Genomic DNA, 18,888 nt, shown 5'->3' with positions numbered 1-18,888 from the left:
ATAATGTATGTATTTCCTATAAAAGAAAAATGACAGTTCTCATTCTGGGGAGAAGAAACAGGCATGGAACAGTTGTTTCTCCATAAGCAATTATTTTTAAAAACTGATTGCTGGTGGTGCTTGAAAGTAGTACAGGGAGAAAAGATAGGGAAGGAGCACATTGGGGAATACACATTATTAGAATTTTTCTGGAGTTGGCTTCACTATATAGCATTGTTAAGAAATTTAAAGAAATATGCAAGTTTAGATGTATCAGAAGCCAACTCTTTTGAGTAATCCTTCTGTGTATACTTGAAATTGTGAGTAAGAAAATGGAAAAACAAGGGTAAGAGAGACTGAGTTATGGAATAGGAAAAGGATGGTTATGTTGAAAGCCCTAAAAAATGTAGCTGTCTACTTTATTTGAATTACTTTTGTAAATTAGAGGAGGAAGCTCTGTTTTTGTTATTCTGGCTGCATCAAGAAAGATTAACTTCTTGAAATCAAGGATTAGTCAACTGCATTTTTATGAAGTTTTACTTTCAATTCTTCAATCACATAAATCATGTTTCAGGTACACTCATATTGCACAGCACAGAGAACATTGCCATTACTGTAGAAAGTTATGTTTGATAGCACTGAAAGTGTTCAAAGAAATCAGTGCAAACTGCCTTTCTTTAATACACCAGAAGTATATCAATGATGACTGTTAGCAAAACAAAACATAGACTGTTGAATTGGGGATGGATATTGTTGCCCAGCAAGTTAAATCACCCCTTGGAGCACCCACATTTCATATCAGTTTAGATTTGAGTTCTGGGTACTCTGAGCTTGGACCAGCTTCCTTCTAATGGGTCTGGGAGACAGTGGATAATGCCCAAGTAGATATGTTCCTGCTACCCATGTGGGAGACCTGAACAGAGTTCCCGCCTCCTGACTTCAACCTGGCCCAACCTTTCCAGGCATTTTGGGGACTGAATCAAAGAATGGAAAATCTCTATGTATATGCACACAGCACTGTGCTTTCAGATTTATTTTTTAGATATAATTAGGCTGATCTCTATCTTCATCTCATTATCAAAACATTTTCTACCATTGTTTATTAGTGAAAAGATACTAATTGGTTATTAGACAAATAATAATTGTTAGGCAAAATATAAGATATCCATCATTAGGTTTTTTTTTTTTTTCAGATTTATTTACTTTATTACAAAGTTAGATATTGTACAGAGAGGAGGAGAGACAGAGAGGAAGAACCTCCGTCCAACGATTCACTCCCCAAGTGAGACGCAACGGCCGGCACGTGCCGATCCGAAGCCAGGAACCAGGAACCTCTTCCGGATCTCCCACGCGGGCGCAGGGTCCCAAAGCATTGGGCCGTCCTCGACTGCCCTCCCAGGCCACAAGCAGGGAGCTGGATGGAAGTGGAGCTGCTGGGATTAGAACCGGCGCCCACATGGGATCCCGGGGCGTTCAAGGCAGGACTTTCGCCGCTAGGCCATGCCGCCGGGCCCCATCATTAGGTTTTATACTTAGAAATTTTAATGTATAATTTACATGTAGTTTCAGTAATCCTGTGTTTGGTTAGAGTAAAGGAAAAGTCACCTTTCCTGTGTAGCAGTGATCCAATACACAACAATTTAAATACTTCATAGTAAAGTTGAAAGTGTTTGTTAATTACTTGATTATATTTTTATAGAATTTCACATGTAGTCATGTAAAGATTTTTTTTTTTTTTGGAAAGGCAGATTTATAGAAAAAGGAGAAACAGAAAGTTCTTCAATCCACTGGTTCACTTTCCAAATTACCAAAACAGCCAGATCTGAACTGATCCAAAGCCAGGAGCTTCTTCCAGGTCTCCCTCATGGGTGGAGTGTTCCAAGGTTTTGGCCAGCCTCTGCTCGTTTCCCAAACCATAAGCAGGAGCTGGATTGGAGTGGAAAGACCAGGACATAATCCAGCATCCATATGGAATGCCAGAGCTTGGAGATGGACTAGCTAATTGAAGCATTGCACCAACCCCTGGGTTTTATTTCCAAGTGTTAATTTTTTTATTAACTTAAACTTTCATTATTAAATTGTTTTTGACAAAGTACATTACTGATGAACACATTTAACATTTTTAGAATATTGTTCACTGATGAATAATTGTGCATTGATTTTTTTTTTTTTTAACGTACGTATGTAGTTACTGAAGTCTGAAGAGGATTCCTCATATAAACCTGTGAAGAAGGCTTGTACTCAACTTGTTGATAATCTAGTTGAGCACATTCTCAAATATGAAGAATCTCTAGCTGGTAAGGCATTTTACCAGTAAGGCATACTGGTTCTTTCATTAATTTTATGAACTATTTTAAAATAATTTGGGTACATTTTTTCTTTTCAGCCTGTGACTCTGTTTATCTAATAATTAATGATTTTACTTTTCAGTGCTGTTGGTTTTGTGTTTTATTCTATAATTGTCTGTCTGATATTATATCCAAGATTATATTGCTGACTAAAATTATCAAGAGCTGTATGATAAAACCATCGTCTTCATCTGTTTACATATCTTTCAATAACATAATTGTAGATATACATTCAATAGGAATAAAATTCAGTCTAGGAGCTCATATTTATTTAGCAAATGATAGTCACCAGAAACCTGTATGATATCTGTAAAATCATATATATAAAGCTTTACTTGAAAATAAAATTGCTTATCATAAAAATATTTCTAAGACTTGTGGTACTGTCTTCATATTATTTATAATTGTTATACCAAGTTTTTAAACTTGAACTAGATGTATGTTGAAACAAAAATCACAATTTCTTTGAGTACTTAACATTGTGTATCATCTGCCACACTGCTTATCAGTAATAAATGTGAATTTTCCCAAATATGTAAAAATATAGGAGTGGCAGCTCATTGCTTAAAGCACACAATATTAACAATACTCCCGGCTTCTTAATGCACATTAATGATTAATAACAGTCAGACTCAGTCATTCTCCAAAACTAGGGGTGAGTAGCCTCAAAAAGGTTTAAAAAAGTACTATTCCTAGTATCTGAGGAAACTGTTGATAAAATATGTATATATGTAGAATTTTTGAGTTATGTCGTACAATTTTGTGTAGACTGGGATTTCCTCCCAAACTCCCACCCCCCCCAACAGGTTTTCCCCATTTTACTACAATGGTATAGTCCTTCATAAGGAATCATAATTCCATCAGTATCTTATTTAAGTGTACCCCAACGTTGCTGGTACAGACAATGTCAGCATCCCATTGTCTACACATGTCCAACAGTTTGATTGGGAATCCATCTTTCATCCAGAAGCAGGGACGCATGTTGCATTATACCTCCACATCTGGATGTGGTAGACCCCAGTACTCACCATTACACATTTCCATAATTGAGAAACCATGAAACAAGGTCAACAACTGGTATGACTTAGAAAAACAGCCAACGACAGTAGTATTTTTATAGCTTCTTTCTTTAATGCTTTTTTCTCTACTGTTTTCTGTGTGTAACTTTTCCTCTCCTTATTATCTTATTCTCTTACCTCTGTTTATCCTTGTTCTAGCACCCCTGAAAATCATTGTTCATCAATAACATTTGTCCAGTGAAGCAACATTTTGTCTAGGAAAACATTAGACTAATTTCGCCATTTATCACTCTTTTAAGTTTCTTCACCCACAGTGAAAGCTGTTTTTGCAATAACCTGAAATATTTTATTGCCTCAGTTAAAATTGTCTTTATTCCCATGTGATTTTTAATGATGAACATTTTGTTTTCCAAAAGCCCATCCTAAACTTTCCAACTTCTGGGTTTTTTTGTTTTTGTTTTTTGGGGGTGGGGCAAGGTTGCCTTTTTTTTTTTTTTCAAACATCAGGCTTACTGCTCCTAGTGGAAAATTTGCTTTGCACACTGTTACCTCTTTGTCCTTTATCTGTAGTATATGAAGTTTCCATAATAATAAAATTGAGGGACTTGGTGCAGTAGCCCAATGGCTGAAATCCTCTCTTTGCGTGCAATGGGATCCCATACGGGCTCTGCATCTAATCCCAGTGGCCCTGCTTCCCTTCCACCTCCCTGCTTGTGGTCTGGGAAGGCAGTCAAGGACGAAGGCCTTGGGACCCTGCACCCACGTGTGTGACCTGGATTAAACCCCAGGCTCCTGGCTTTGGATTGGCTCAGCTCCAGCCGTTGTGGCCACTTGGAGAGTGAATCAACAGATGGAAGTTCTCCCTCTGTCTCTGCTCCTCTCTATATCCACCTTTCAATAAAAATAAATCTTTGAAAAATAGATAAATAAAGCAAAATGGAATAAAATAGAACAAAATGGAGGATAGAGTGATACCGGTATCATAAGAAGTACCAATCCATTACTTTGAGACCTACTCTGAATTTTTACAGAGGATAATATTAAGTAATTTCAATAATAGTCTGTATCATTGTTGTATTTTAGTTTCTTATTTCTCTGTTTTTTCAGACTCTGACAATAAAGGCGTGAATTCTGGAAGATTGGTAGCTTGCATAACCACTCTGTTCTTATTCAGCAAAATAAGACCCCAACTCATGGTTAAACATGCTATGACTATGCAGCCATACCTTACCACTAAATGTAGTGTAAGTACAGAGCTGTCTTTTTTTTTTTTCCTATATGAAACATGTAAGATTTTCAATTTAAGAGTCAATGTGTCTCACATTCTGATAAATCAACTGTATCACTTATTCAAATATGTGGTCTCTAATATAATGTAGCAAGTTATCTAAAAATATCAGTTTTCAGATGTATCATAAATAAGGTTGACTCCATCTGTCTAAGTTCCTTTAGCTAAACCCTCAGTAAATGGTTAATAAATGCTGCAGTTGTTAAGATTTCAAAGATGAAAGAAGCAAAGTTCCTGTTTTTATTAATTTGGTATCTTTCATATAAAATATGTTTTTCCAATAAAATAGTATAATGAATGTGGAAAATATAGTATCATACCAAACATGTTAAGCTGTAACTTTTAGTTAACCTTAGCATATCCTTGTTTGTATAAAACAAAATGTGGAAGGTAAACATTTTCTGTAAAATAATATAGCAGAGTGGGTATTTGGCCTAAGTATTTAGACACCAGTGTCCCATGTTAGAATGCTTGAATTCAACTCTGGTTTAATTCAGGTTCCTGCTAATGCAAACCTTGGGAGGCAGCAGTGATGGCTCAAGTGTTTTGCTTCCTGTCAGCTATGTGGGAAACCTTGGTTGAATTTCTGGCTGCTGGGTTTCACCTCAGATAGGAGCCATTGCAAGCATATTGGAAATAAACTCAGCAGATGGGAGTTTGTGTATGTGTGTCTCATCTCTACTCCTCAAATTATTAACAATACGCTAATGACATTTAAGTAATATGAGATTTGAAAGTACTCTTAAACACTTGCCAGTACCAGCATCCATCTCAGAGTACATTGCATTGAATCTGGCTGTAGCTTTGAATTCCAGCTTCTTACTAATGCAGACCTTGGAAATCAGCATTAATATCTCACATAACTGGATTCCTGCCACCAACATGAGTGTTATCATTTTGAGTGCCTAGCTCCTAGCATCAATCTCAGCCTAGTCTCTGCCATAATGTACATTTTGGGCAATAAATCTACAGGTAAGGGGGCCAGCCTAGGGGCATATTGGTACAGCAGCTGTTTACAACACCAGTATCCCATATGGGTGCCAATTTTTGTACCAGTTGCTTCATTACTGTCCAGCTTCCTGCTAATGGCCTAGGGAAAGCATTGGAATATAACCCTGCCACCACGTGGAAGACCCATATGAAAAACTCTGGCTCCTGGCTTCAGCCTTGCTGAGCACTGTCCATTGTGGCCATCTAGGGAGTGAATCAGCAGACAGATCTCTCCCTCCTTCTCTGTAACTTGTTGAAATAAAACTAGAAAGAACAAAAACAAAACAGCAAATGGAAACTCTCTCTGTGTGCCTTTGTCTCTTTGCTTATCAAATAAATTGATTTAAAAAAAATTCAATGAAAAAATAATTACAAATTCTAGGATTGAAAATTTAAGTTAAAATTTGAGGAGAGTAGCAGAAGATGAGAAATACATTAAATAGTCACTGTTGTCAGTAGGTTAACCTAGTACCTGTAACCCATGTGCCAGTTGTAAAATTCATGTGGGCATTAAAATTTTTGTTTAGAATTGAATTATATTGGGTCAGCACTGTGGCTCAATAAGCTAATAATCTGCCTGCTAGCACTGGCATCCCATATGAGACACAGTTTGTTACCCATCTGCTCTACTTACAGTCTGGTTCCCTGCTTATACCCTGGGAAAACAACAGAGGATAGCCTTGGACCCCTATAACCGCGGCAGAGACTCAGGAGATGCCGCTGGCTCCCAGCCTCAAATCAGCTAGCTCCAGTTGTGGCCATTTAGGGAGTGAACAGCAGGTCTCTCTCCCTATCTCTCCTTCCCTCTGTAAATCTACCTTTCAAATAAATAAATAAATAAATAAATAGTTTATTTAAAATAGAAGAATTGACTCACATTGCATTTTAGGAAAAAAAGTAACTTTAGGATAGCACATGGCAAAGTTAGTGGCAGAATTGAAATCCGGATACCTGATGCACTATCAAGTGCTCTTCCATACCTTGAAAAGTTATTTTTCTAACTTTTTACATCAGATTTATATGGGGTGTATATATATATATATATATGTGTGTGTGTGTGTGTGTGTGTGTGTGTGTGTATACATATGTATATAACTTTGTTTTTTAAGATTTATTAATGTGTATCCTTGAAAGGTAGAGTGACGGTTAGAAAGGGAGACAGAGACAGATATTCTGTCAACTAATTCATTCTGTAAATAGCTGTAGTAGCCAGATCTGGACCAGGCTGAAACCAAGAGCCAAGATCTCCATTCTCGCCTTCCATGTGAGTGGTGATCTGCTACTCTGAGGAATCATCAAGAAGTTAAACAGAATTAGAGTAGCCCGAACTGGAAGCAGCACTCCATGATGGGATGCCTGTAATGCACGTGCAGCTTGATCTGCTGTGCACAGCTGGGCCTTCTAATGGCCTTGTTTTAAAACAGAAACTTGAAAAGTATGTCCCACCCCGCCCACAAATTAAGTTTTACATATATAGTTCTTTTTGAGATATTCATAAAGCATTAATTTTGTCCTTCTAGACACAAAATGATTTCATGGTTATCTGCAATGTTGCAAAAATCCTAGAACTAGTTGTGCCACTGATGGAACATCCAAGTGAAACTTTCCTTGCCACTATTGAAGAAGATCTGATGAAGCTAATCATCAAATATGGCATGACTGTAAGCATTTAGTTGACCGTGTCTGTGCTGATTAATATGTAATTCGCAATAACTTTTAAAATACTGTATGTCAGAATTAAGTTCCATTGTCTTTATGTTTTTAAGCAAATATTAAAATTTAAAATTTGGCAAGTTCATTTTTAACTTTGGTCAAATTATAACATTCTGTATCTTTTAGGTAGTGCAGCATTGTGTGAGCTGTCTTGGGGCTGTTGTAAATAAAGTGACACAAAATTTTAAATTTGTGTGGGCCTGCTTCAATAGATACTATGGTAAGTTCAATGCCCAGAGTTCAAAATTTTATTACTGAGTCCTTCAGAGTGTCCAGTTTATTTTTAACACATATAATAAAATGTAACATCCAGATAGTAATAAAAAAGTGTGATTGTCCTCCTTGGTCCACTGTTAGAAGCAGTATCAGATATGTCTTGTATCCCTTTAAAGGTCACATGATCATTACTTTGGAAATTTATCTCATCATAGGTATCTCTAAGATAAAATTTTAAAATTTTTTATTATGTTAGTTGCTCTAAGGAATGCTCTCGTAATGCTAGATATATCTAATGCTCAGGCAAAATACTTACGTAAAAACTGGTTATAATTCATTATTGTTAAGTACTTGAACCCACAAAGGCTAAGGGGCTTATTATAAATAAATATGACTGGGCCCGGCGGTGTGGCCTAGCGGCTAAAGTCCTTGCCTTGAACGCCCCGGGATCCCATGTGGACGCCGGTTCTAATCCCGGAAGCTCCACTTCCCATCCACCTCCCTGCTTGTGGCCTGGGAAAGCAGTCGAGGACGGCCCAATGCATTGGGACGCTGCACCAGCGTGGGAGACCCGGAAGAGGTTCCAGGTTCCCGGCTTCGGATCGGCGTGCACCGGCCCGTTGTGGCTCACTTGGGGAGTGAATCATCGGACGGAAGATCTTCCTCTCTGTCTCTCCTCCTCTGTGTATATCTGGCTGTAATAAAATGAATAAATCTTTTAAAAAATAAATAAATAAATAAATAAATAAATAAATATGACTTTATCTTCTTAGGTGCCATTTCAAAATTAAAAAGTCAGCATCAAGAAGACCCAAATAACACATCACTTTTAACAAATAAACCAGCACTTCTGAGATCTCTTTTCACTGTTGGAGCTCTATGTCGGCATTTTGATTTTGATTTGGAGGATTTTAAAGGGAACAGTAAGGTAAAGATTATAATTTTACTTAGTATGCTGTAAGATAGAACTGTGTGGCTCCAGTGGCGTGAGAATGAATGTAATGACCCAGAATGGATGCAGCATTTTTGTGTAGTCTGCTTTACTGAGAATTTTTGTAAACATTGCTATTCAAAGTGTGGTTCTTGAACTCGTACCGTTTGTTACTGGTGTGTGACAAGATGTGAACTTATCATCACTTCCATCAGCTTTGTAACAGTACAGGTACTACTTAGGGAAAACAACTGACATGATTTTCAGTTTCTCAGGGAATGGAGTGATACATTAATTTACATTGTGGCACAAGTTTTGCCACATAGTGATAATTTGAATGCCACTATTCTAAGGTAAATGGACTTGGTAATTTATTTTTAGTAAAGTTCACATCTAGAAATTCTCATTCTGTTTAAGATACTGTTTTTTCCTTTATAATTGAAAATTGATGTGAATCATTCTTAAATACTTAAAAGTGATTTTTCCCTTCTTAGGTTAACATAAAAGATAAAGTACTTGAGTTATTAATGTATTTTACAAAACATTCAGATGAAGAAGTGCAAACAAAAGCCATCATTGGTCTAGGTAAGTTAAGCTTAAATTTCTTTAAGGATTGGAACAAATTTTTAAATATTGTTAATATAAAATGTTAATGCATTTAAATATGTTTCTCTTGACAATAGAATGGAGTTCTGAGGTATTAAAACACCTAGATTCCATTCTTGGCTCAGCCAATAACTTTGTGGGTCACCTTGAGCAAGCCACTTAATTTCTCTGTTCATCAGTTCTTCTTTAGCAGAGATAATACTACTCTCTGCTACCCCTACTTCATAGGGCATCTTTTTAGAGCACTTTGATAAAGGAAAATGATGTAGAAGAATTTTACATTTGCATTGCAGAGCTTAGTCATTACATGCCATATCAAGTTAAAACAATGGACAATCTAAACAAGAATTTCTTTACATGCTAACCAAATCAAGAGGACAGTTTAAATGCATACTTATTTGTTATTTCTCCAGGAGCATTAATAGAATAAAAAGATGTTTTACAGGTAGACCTGCATGGACTGTCTGAAAAAGAATTAGAAAAGGGGAAGAGGATAGCCTCTAAGCATCTAATTGAATGTACTGGTTTTTTTTAGTTACAAGAGGAGTAATCTATCCAGCTTTTAGATTTTTGTTTCGTTCAGATACATGTAAGACTACAGTATAAGTTCAATAACTTAATTGAAAATTTGATTTTGGAAACATTTTCAAGACTTATAATTTTTTAAAGATTTATTTATTTTTATTGGAAAGTCAGACATACTGAGAGAAGGAGAGACAGAGAAGAAGATATTCCATCCGATTATTCACTGCCTGAGTGGCCACAACAGCTGGACCTGCGCCTGCCGGGAGCCTCTTCCTGGTCTCCCACACAGGTGCAGGGTCCCAAGGCTTTGGGCTGTTCTAACTGCTTTCCCAGATCGTAAGCAGGGAGCTGGATGGGAAGTACGGCTGCCAGGATTAGAACCAGTGTCCATGTGGAACACTAGCACGTGAAGGACGAGAACCCCAACCACAAGGCTAACACACCCGGCCCCAAGACTTATAATTTAACTAATCTTATATTCTTTTAAGCAGAGATAAGTAGTAAAAGATACTGTACTATTCCCTCATTAAAACATGTTTATAGTATCTGAACATAAATTGAAATCTTATTACTGCATTTCTCCTCCATATCTTCCAGAAAACTGCCTAGAGAACATGGTAAGAATTCAGACATTGCTTACTAGGAAGTTGTAGTAGTACAATATTAGTAACTTCAAGCCAATGTATATAAACCTTTAGATGTTAAATCTGATTATATATATATATCGAATGGCAAAATTAACAGGCTCAGAATAAATAATAGATGAAATTTTATCTAAAGAAACAGCATTTCTCAGAAAATAGTCCCTCCAGAACATTTTTAAAAGCTATCTTGCCTGGGCCATCGTTATCTTGTGTGACCTTGGGCTAGTTATTTGATCACTCTATGCTGTTAGTTTGTTGTTTGATATTAAAAATATCATTACTGGCATTCATTACTTTTGTAACAAATAATTTCATGTGTATAAATAAACATGGCTAATAATACTTCATGATTAGTGGTTATAGAATTAAGCATAATGGCCTCATAAATTGTAAGGCTATATAGAAGAAAAAGGAAGATATTTTTAATCTCTAGTTTGTTTTCATCTGTTTCATAAAATGGACATGTGTACATTTTTAGTAATTACTGTCAATGTAGTATCTTCTGAGAAATCTGAAAAGTGTTTGCAGCCATTAATATCTTAAATCCTGTAAACATCCCTTTGAGGTAGGTGGGTGGTAAGTGTTATTGTCCCCGTTTTACAGATGGAGAATTGAGGCACAGAGAGATTATGTGACTCTCCCAAGGTTACACTACAAGTCAGTGGTGGAGCCAGGAATAGAACCCAAGACTCCTGACTCCTAATCCACTCCCCTAGCCACTAGGCCCTGCTCCCTCAAGGTTTCCTCTGTTGAAATTCTCCTTTGAAATGCAATTTCTTGTTTTTAATTCATTGGGAAAGAAGTGCCTGCTGTTATACTGCTCTAGGTAAGGCCACCAGCATATTCTTCCAGTCATTTTTAAGTTTTCATTTTTTGAAATAAGGAGCTGTTTATATCATTTATCAACATTTTCATTAAATGTTATGTTAAATTTTAATATAAATATATGAAGTTTTTTCCTCTTTTTAGGATTTGCCTTTATTCAGCATCCAAGTCTAATGTTTGAGCAAGAAGTGAAGAATCTGTATAATAATATTTTGTCTGATAAAAACTCCTCCGTAAACTTAAAAATTCAAGTGTTAAAAAACCTCCAGACCTATCTACAAGAAGAGGACACACGAATGCAGCAGGCAGATAGAGACTGTAAGTGAAAAGTGAAAATAGGGTACAGTATGATCCTCTGTGACTCATTTGCTTTAATCCAGCTATCTAAATTTCCTTAAATATTGAGATGAAGAATTCAGTTAACTATATGTGTGTAAGCATTAACTTTTTGAAAAAAGAGTCATCTCAAGGGGGCCTCCTGACATAGACACCAGATAGAAGGCAAGTGTTTGCCATAGTGGTTATGGCTTCACTTAAGACACTCCCTTTCCAGTTTAGCCTTCTGGCTGGCACATACCCTGAATAGCAGCAGTTGAAGAGGGGCAACTGTATTAAATTCATGGCTCCTGGCTCCTAACTAACCCAGCCTCAGCTTGTGGGGCGCTTGGGTAGTAAACCAACAGAGGAAAGATTGATCTCTCTCCTCACTGTCCTCTACCCACAACTTTCAAGTAAATTTTGAAAAAAATTAAAAATTGAGGGAGAACGCTAGCTGTAATGTTTTGTGATATTTTGTTGATATTTGGGGAGTATGTAGTTTGTGTATATATGGTATATGTTTCTATGTTTATTTTTGTAGGGAAAAAAGTTGCAAAACAGGAAGACTTAAAAGAAATGGGTGATGTTTCCTCAGGGATGAGTAGTTCCATCATGCAGCTTTACCTCAAACAGGTGCTTGAGGCCTTTTTTCACACCCAGTCCAGTGTACGCCATTTTGCCCTGAATGTCATTGCCTTGACTCTAAACCAAGGTCTTATTCATCCAGTTCAGGTAAGCATGTTTTGTAACAGCAGCACTTAACTCAAATAGCAAAATCGTCATTTTATGATGTTACTTAGAGAATAAGTATTTTCTTTATTCCTCTTAATCTTTACTCTTACTTGTGCTAAAGGATTCCTGTATCTTACTATTAAAAAAAATCCATATTTGTGTATTCATTCCAATGTCTATTATAGATCAAGTATTCGAGTAAATTTTCAAAGCGGAAATGACAGATTCATTTTAACCAGTATCTACCCTTACTGCTATGAACTGGTGGTATATAAGGTCAAGAGTTAACTGATTTAAAACCATAATCTGTTGATCAAGGTAAAATTTTAATTCACAGAAAAGTGAATTACATAATCTAAACTCCATTTTTCATGCTTACATAAGAAATAACATCAGCCAGTCAATACTTCAAAGCATTGATAGGAGAACCAGATAATGTAATAAAAACATGTTAGTGGGGCAGGCATTTTATCTAGCATTGAAGATGCCCACTTATCATTTGGCATGCCAGGGTTCAACTTGCAGCTGTTTCCAACTTCTGCTTAATGCACAAACTAGGAAGCCATGGATGACAGCTCAAGTGTTTAGGCCCAGGCATCCAATAAGAGACTCAGATGGAGTTTAGTTCCAGGCCTTGACCTGAGGCAACATTGACAATTGCGGACATTTGAGGAATGAACAACAGCCAGAAAATATCTGTTTCTCTCCGTCTCGCTCTCTCTCATTTTCTCGCTTTGCCTTTCAATAAATGAAAGAGTAAGATGTTTAAAATCTTTTTCAAACATGATGGCACAGCAAACCCATACTCTACCCACAGAATCAGCGTCCCATATGGGCACCTGTTTGTGTCCCAGCCACCCCATTTCCTTCTAGCTCCCTGCTTGTGGCCTGGGAAACCAGTAGAGGATGGCCCAAAGCCTTGGGACTCTGCACCTGAGTGAGAAATCCCGTAGAAGCTCCTAATTTCAGATTGTTCCAGCTCCAGCCAGTGTGGCCCTTTGAGAACTGAAACAACAAATAGAAGATCTCTCTTTTTTCTTTCCTTTGTAAATCTGCCTTTCAAACAGAAGAGTAAATGATTAAAAAAAACACTTTATATGTTGTTACTGACGTGACAGCTGATGCTGTTAAAATTTATAATCAGGAGTGTACCATTAATTTAAAAAATGAAATTTTTATCAGTTTTTCCCTTTAAAAATTTAATAACTTAAAAAAAATTAATAACTTAACCAAAGCCACACAGCTTGCTAGAGGTAGAGCTGTTTAACAGGTCTGTTAATCTATAAAGCTCATGCTTATTAACCTTTTCAAGGCTGAGCTCCTCAGAATAACCTGGTTGTCTCTGAGGGATTGGTTTGGGTAATGGAGAATAAAAAGTCCTTACTTTTTTTTAAGTAACAAAGGACAGAACACAGATGAATAAATATATACTCTATTTTTTTTTATTAATTATTATGCATTATGTGACAGTTTCATAGGCTCTGGGAATCCCCTCACCCCTCCCCACACCCCTCCCCCCTGGTGGATTCCTCCACCTTGATGCTATATACTCTATTTTATACGCACAGTTGTAATGAAACCAATTGGAAACAAAAAAAATCTGACCTTGACTTTTTCTAAGAACTTTCTCTAAAATATGCTGTATTTAAAGATGCTGTATTCTTTGTTGTATCATGGAAAAAAAGCATGTTAATAAGTATTTAGTCAGTTGTTGTGACTCAGAGTTATCATTAAAACTACTTTCACAGTGTTGAGGCACTTTTTTTAAATAGTTAGACTTCTTTACTGGGTTCTTGGTCTTATATTTACTTTTTAAAAAATTTGCTGGTTACAAAAAAATTGCACACAAGGTTCATGAATTAATTACTTTTTATTTTGTACCTGTATTAACCATTTTTTATATATTGACTTTTTTCTGAATCATTTCATAATAACTTCCAGATATTATGGATCTTTATCTGTAAACACTACAGCATATATTTTCTAAAAATACATTTTTTAACAAACATAATGCAATAATGGCTCAATAATGTATTGAAATTTAGCATTGATACATTATCTAATACAAAATTCATTTTGAAATTTTGTCACGTAGGATATACATTTTTTATTTCCCAATCCAACATTTAATCTCATAATCCTTTTCGATTAGTGACATATTGACATCTATGATTAATGTTTGTGTTAGTACTTATGACTTTCTCACTGCTGTTTGATTCAGATCCACTTCACTCCTTGACTTTAGGGGAACAATGAGAGAGCAGTGCAGTGGCATAATAGGCTGAATCTGCCTATGGTGGTGGCATCGCATATGGAGCCAGTTCAAGTCCCGGCTGTTCCACTTCTGATCCAGTTCCCTTCTAAGGAATGGGAAAGTAGAGGAGGATGACTGAACTCCTTGGGCCTCTGCAGCCATGTTGGAGACCCAAAAAGGCTGCTGGCTCCTGGGTTCTGATCAGGCCGACCCTGGCTATTGTAGCCATGTGGGGAGTGAACCAGCAGAGGGAAGATCTGTCTCTCTCCTGTTCTCTGTAACTGCTTTTCAGATATAAATTTATTGATTGATTGATTGATTGATTTAAATAATTTTTAAAAAGTAAGAAGGGAGGCCCGGCGGTGTGGCCTAGCAACTAAAGTCCTCGCCTTGAACGCCCCGAGATCCCATATGGGTGCTGGTTCTAATCCCAGCAGCTCCACTTCCTATCCAGCTCCCTGCTTGTGGCCTGGGAAGCAGTAGAGGACGGCCCAATGCTTTGGGATTCTGCACCCACGTGGGAGACCCGGAGGAAGTTCCTGGCTCCTGGCTTCGGATCAGCAAAGCACTGGCCATTGCGGTTACTTGGGGAGTGAATCATCGTACGGAAGATCTTCCTCTCTATCTCTCCTCCTCTCTATGTATCTGACTTTGTAATAAAAATAAATAAATCTTTATTCTAAAAAAAGTAAGAAGGGGCCTGGCATGATAGCCAAGTCCTTGCCTTGCACTTACTTCCTGGCTTTGGATTGACTTGGCTCTAGCCATTGCCACCACTTGCGAAGTAAACCAGCAGATGCAAGATCTTTCTGTCTGTCTCTCCTCTCTGTATACTTGTCTTTTTAATAAAATAAATCTTTTTTTTTTTAAATGAAAGATAAAGAGGGGCCTGACACAATAGCCTAGTGACTAAATCCTTCCTTCTACTCACCAGGATCCCATATGGGTGCTGGTAAAATTATGTTTTCCTAGTTTTAAATATAGAAAATAAATACTTGTTTATTGTATTAAAGCTAGAAACATGAGATTCTACTTTGAGATATAAACTTAGATGTTTATTCTTAGTGTGTAAGCAATTTATATGTGAAAAACTGTTAAATTTACTGTGAGGTTGTTCAAATGTCACATAAATATTTTTGCTGATACTTTCTTATTTTGAACTAGAGATCATGTTTTAAAGAATGTAACAATATAGCTATAATAGAAAGGTCTGTATAGTTAAGTTCATTTATCCCAGATACACAAGTTTTCACATATGTTGAGATAAACAATTTTGCTACTGTAATGTCTTATAAATCCTTTGTTTTCATTTCCAGTGTGTCCCATATTTAATTGCTATGGGAACAGATCCAGAACCTGCTATGCGGAACAAGGCTGATCAGCAGCTTGTGGAAATAGACAAAAAATATGCTGGATTCATTCATGTATGTATTTTTAAATTTTAGAACCTAAATTTAAGCGTCTTTCTTAAATAAACCGTTTCTTTGGTAAATATTCCTCACCCATTCATAATTAAAGTGCTTTTGAAAAGGAATGGTGTAGGATGACAGTCTGTAAGCATTACTAAATGAAAAATACCGAGCTTGGGTTCTCCACCATATGTGTGTGGTCTTAGCAGTGACAGCTCTTACAGGCTTCCATTTTTCTCATTCAGTAAATGAAGTAGTGGTAGTAGATGATCACTAATGTTCCTTCCAGCACTTCATTTTGCTATTTCAGTATTTTAAATAAGAAAACTAAAAAATGAGGTAGCTCAGAATGTCATGTTCAGAATATATTTTTTAACTTGACTTTAGTTTTCCTGATGAGAATGAAGCTTTTATTGATTTCAGATGAAAGCAGTGGCTGGCATGAAGATGTCTTATCAGGTGCAACAAGCAATCAACACGTGCCTACAAGACCCTGTGAGGGGTTTCCGACAAGATGAGTCCTCAAGCGCTTTGTGCTCACACCTCTACTCCATGATCCGGGGAAACCGCCAACACAGACGAGCGTTCCTTATTTCTTTACTCAACCTCTTTGATGACACAGCAGTAAGCATCAAAAATTACTATTTTAAAGCAACTAAATGTTCTGCACATTTTGTGTGTGTATTGACAGTTACCGTATTAAATGTATTTCCTTAATCCTTAAAGTTATCTTCAAAGTATACAGTTAAAACAGGAGTGGAGTGGAAATTTTTATGTGAGAATAAATATGAGGAATAAGCATGTAATTGTTTATAATGGATACTTTGTAGGCTTTGATAATAGGTTCTGTCACATCATATCTTCAAATACAGTCCATCACTATTCCGTCATTTAAGTCAGATGAATTTGCCTCATTTCTGTAGAACCCAAATATTGCTTGAGAGTAAATGTTCCAAGTTTTTACTGTTTTTACTGTTGAGATTCTTTGTGTTCAACTTAACTTCCTGAGTCACTTTTGTGTAGTTCCATTTTTGATACTTTTGGCTATTATACTGCACTAGTTATGCTAGCCAGAATGGTAAGCAAGGAAAAAGACTATTTTATTCTTTCTTTATCTTTTAATATAATACTTCATTTTAAACAAATGTTACCATATAAGCCATTGCCCTGAGGTTAGAGGATTAAATAAGAAAGGCAGATGTACTATCTACCCACATCAAAGTAACAAGTGAGTACGTGTGTATAGCTGCTTTAAAGAGAACAAAAGATGCTTTCTTATTTCAGTAACTTGCTACCTTGACATCAACTTTTTTCAGTAAAACACAATTATAACTAGCAGAATTTGGGTATCTTATTAGAACTCTTTCTAAAGTATTCCATGAAGCTATTGAATGTATAATGTAGTAAATAAATATTACAGAGACTTATTTCAGAAATGCCTAGAATATAATTTATCATAACCATCATCATCATTGCATCATAAGGTTTCATAATATACAGGACATTGGACTGAGAGTACAACACAGTATAATGTCGTTTTTCTTACCCTCAGAGTGCTTTGCTCTATAGAATAGCACACAAAATAGCGCAAATAAATAGTGGTTGACATCTGCATATCTTAAGTGACATTGGTTCATACTGATGACATTGTTTCCATTGGGTCTCTTCTGAGTTTCATTCCTGTGTGGCATCACTACCCATTCTATGTCATCAGTTGGAAAATCTTGCCATCCCAGCATGTAAATGCTGTACTAAAAATGTCAGCTCTCATATTGCAGTGCTTTATTCTGACTATCTCCAACAAAAGATGTCAGTAGAGGAATAAATGACTGAAGATCTAGAGGGATTAGATGATATGGATCTGTTATGTAGATCATGAAAGAAGGATACTACAGACATGTGTGAAAACATAACTAAAGATGCAGTGTAGGGCCAGCTCTATGGCCTAGCGGCTGAAGTGCCTTGCCGGAATCCCACATGCCGGAATCCCATGTGGGTGCCAGTTCTGATCCCGGCAGCCCCGCTTCCCATCCAGCTCCCTGCTCTGGCCTGGGAAAGCAGTATGATGGCTTAAAGCCTTGGGACTCTGCACCCCTGTGGGAGACCCAGAGATAAACTCCTGGCTCCACTTCAGATACGCTCAGCTCCAGCCATTGTGGTTGCTTGGGGAGTGAAACAGTAAATAGAGGATCTTCCTCTGTCTCTCCTCCTCTCTGTATATCTGACTTTTCAATAAAAATAATTTTTTTTAAAAAAAGGTACAGTGTAAACAATCTGTGGGAAATAGAGAAATCATATGGAGGAATTATATGTATGTGTGTATCATGAAGAGCAATAGAAACCATTTTAATAAAATCATGTAGACAAGTCCTAAAGAAAGCATTAGGAACATTACAGCAAAGGTTTTAGGGATCAATACCATAGCAGAATAAATAGCAGGAAAGGACATTAATGTTTTATAGCAGAAATAAGATATATGTTTCTGTGATAAAAATAGGAAATGGATCAGCATTATGACACAGCAGGCTAAGCCACCATCCTGTATAGGAGTTCTGGTTTGAGCCTCAGCTGCTCCAGCAGGTTGAGGATATCTATGTAAGAGAGAGAGAATCAAAGGACAACTGGAATACATTTGTCTTGGATACTTGAGAAAATAACAGGACCCTTGCTGAAAGCAGTTTGAAGAAGAGTTCAATTGAGAAGGACATAGAAGGGAAATAGTCAAAGAGCTTCGAAGAGAAAATTAAGGAAAAACATAATTTCAGGAATAAAACAACAGTTAGATTCCACTGAGAAGTCAAGGAGAATACCAAGTGAAAACCAAGGTATGGTGTTTAACAGACTTGGTAGACAGAAATAGTGAAGCTGTGAGGGGCAAAAGCAGATTTTCCTGAAATGGCAGAGAAGATATGAAGGGAGCAGCGTATTTCTTTAGAAAGAAGTTTGATTTTGAATGGGAAGAACCACAGTTAAAGAATTTCAGAGAGTTTTAATAAAGTGTTAAGTAGGAAATGTATACATGTAGAAATTGCAGTGTTAAAACTGATAAGGTAGGTTCTATGTCTACATTTCCTCAACCATAAATGTACGT

At 36.7% G+C, this 18,888-nt stretch overlaps 1 protein-coding gene across 4 annotated transcripts in view; it reads left to right on the top strand.

The window, feature by feature from the left end:
* NIPBL (NIPBL cohesin loading factor) overlaps positions 1 to 18,888 on the top strand; it is a 155,038-nt gene that overhangs the window by 127,156 nt on the left and 8,994 nt on the right. For all 4 annotated transcript variants that reach the window (XM_058680016.1, XM_058680018.1, XM_004583653.3 and 1 more), the window contains 10 exons: positions 2,168 to 2,276; positions 4,454 to 4,590; positions 7,145 to 7,285; positions 7,464 to 7,557; positions 8,327 to 8,481; positions 8,979 to 9,069; positions 11,229 to 11,402; positions 11,944 to 12,134; positions 15,705 to 15,812; positions 16,221 to 16,421. In XM_058680016.1, coding sequence (XP_058535999.1) covers positions 2,168 to 2,276; positions 4,454 to 4,590; positions 7,145 to 7,285; positions 7,464 to 7,557; positions 8,327 to 8,481; positions 8,979 to 9,069; positions 11,229 to 11,402; positions 11,944 to 12,134; positions 15,705 to 15,812; positions 16,221 to 16,421 — 1,401 coding nt within the window. The remainder of the gene's footprint in view (positions 1 to 2,167; positions 2,277 to 4,453; positions 4,591 to 7,144; positions 7,286 to 7,463; positions 7,558 to 8,326; positions 8,482 to 8,978; positions 9,070 to 11,228; positions 11,403 to 11,943; positions 12,135 to 15,704; positions 15,813 to 16,220; positions 16,422 to 18,888) is intronic.

The sequence above is a fragment of the Ochotona princeps genome, chromosome 23 (assembly GCF_030435755.1).
Source record: "Ochotona princeps isolate mOchPri1 chromosome 23, mOchPri1.hap1, whole genome shotgun sequence".
In the NCBI taxonomy this organism is placed as follows: Eukaryota; Metazoa; Chordata; class Mammalia; order Lagomorpha; family Ochotonidae; genus Ochotona; species Ochotona princeps.
This window is presented reverse-complemented; position numbering and strand designations above follow the sequence as displayed.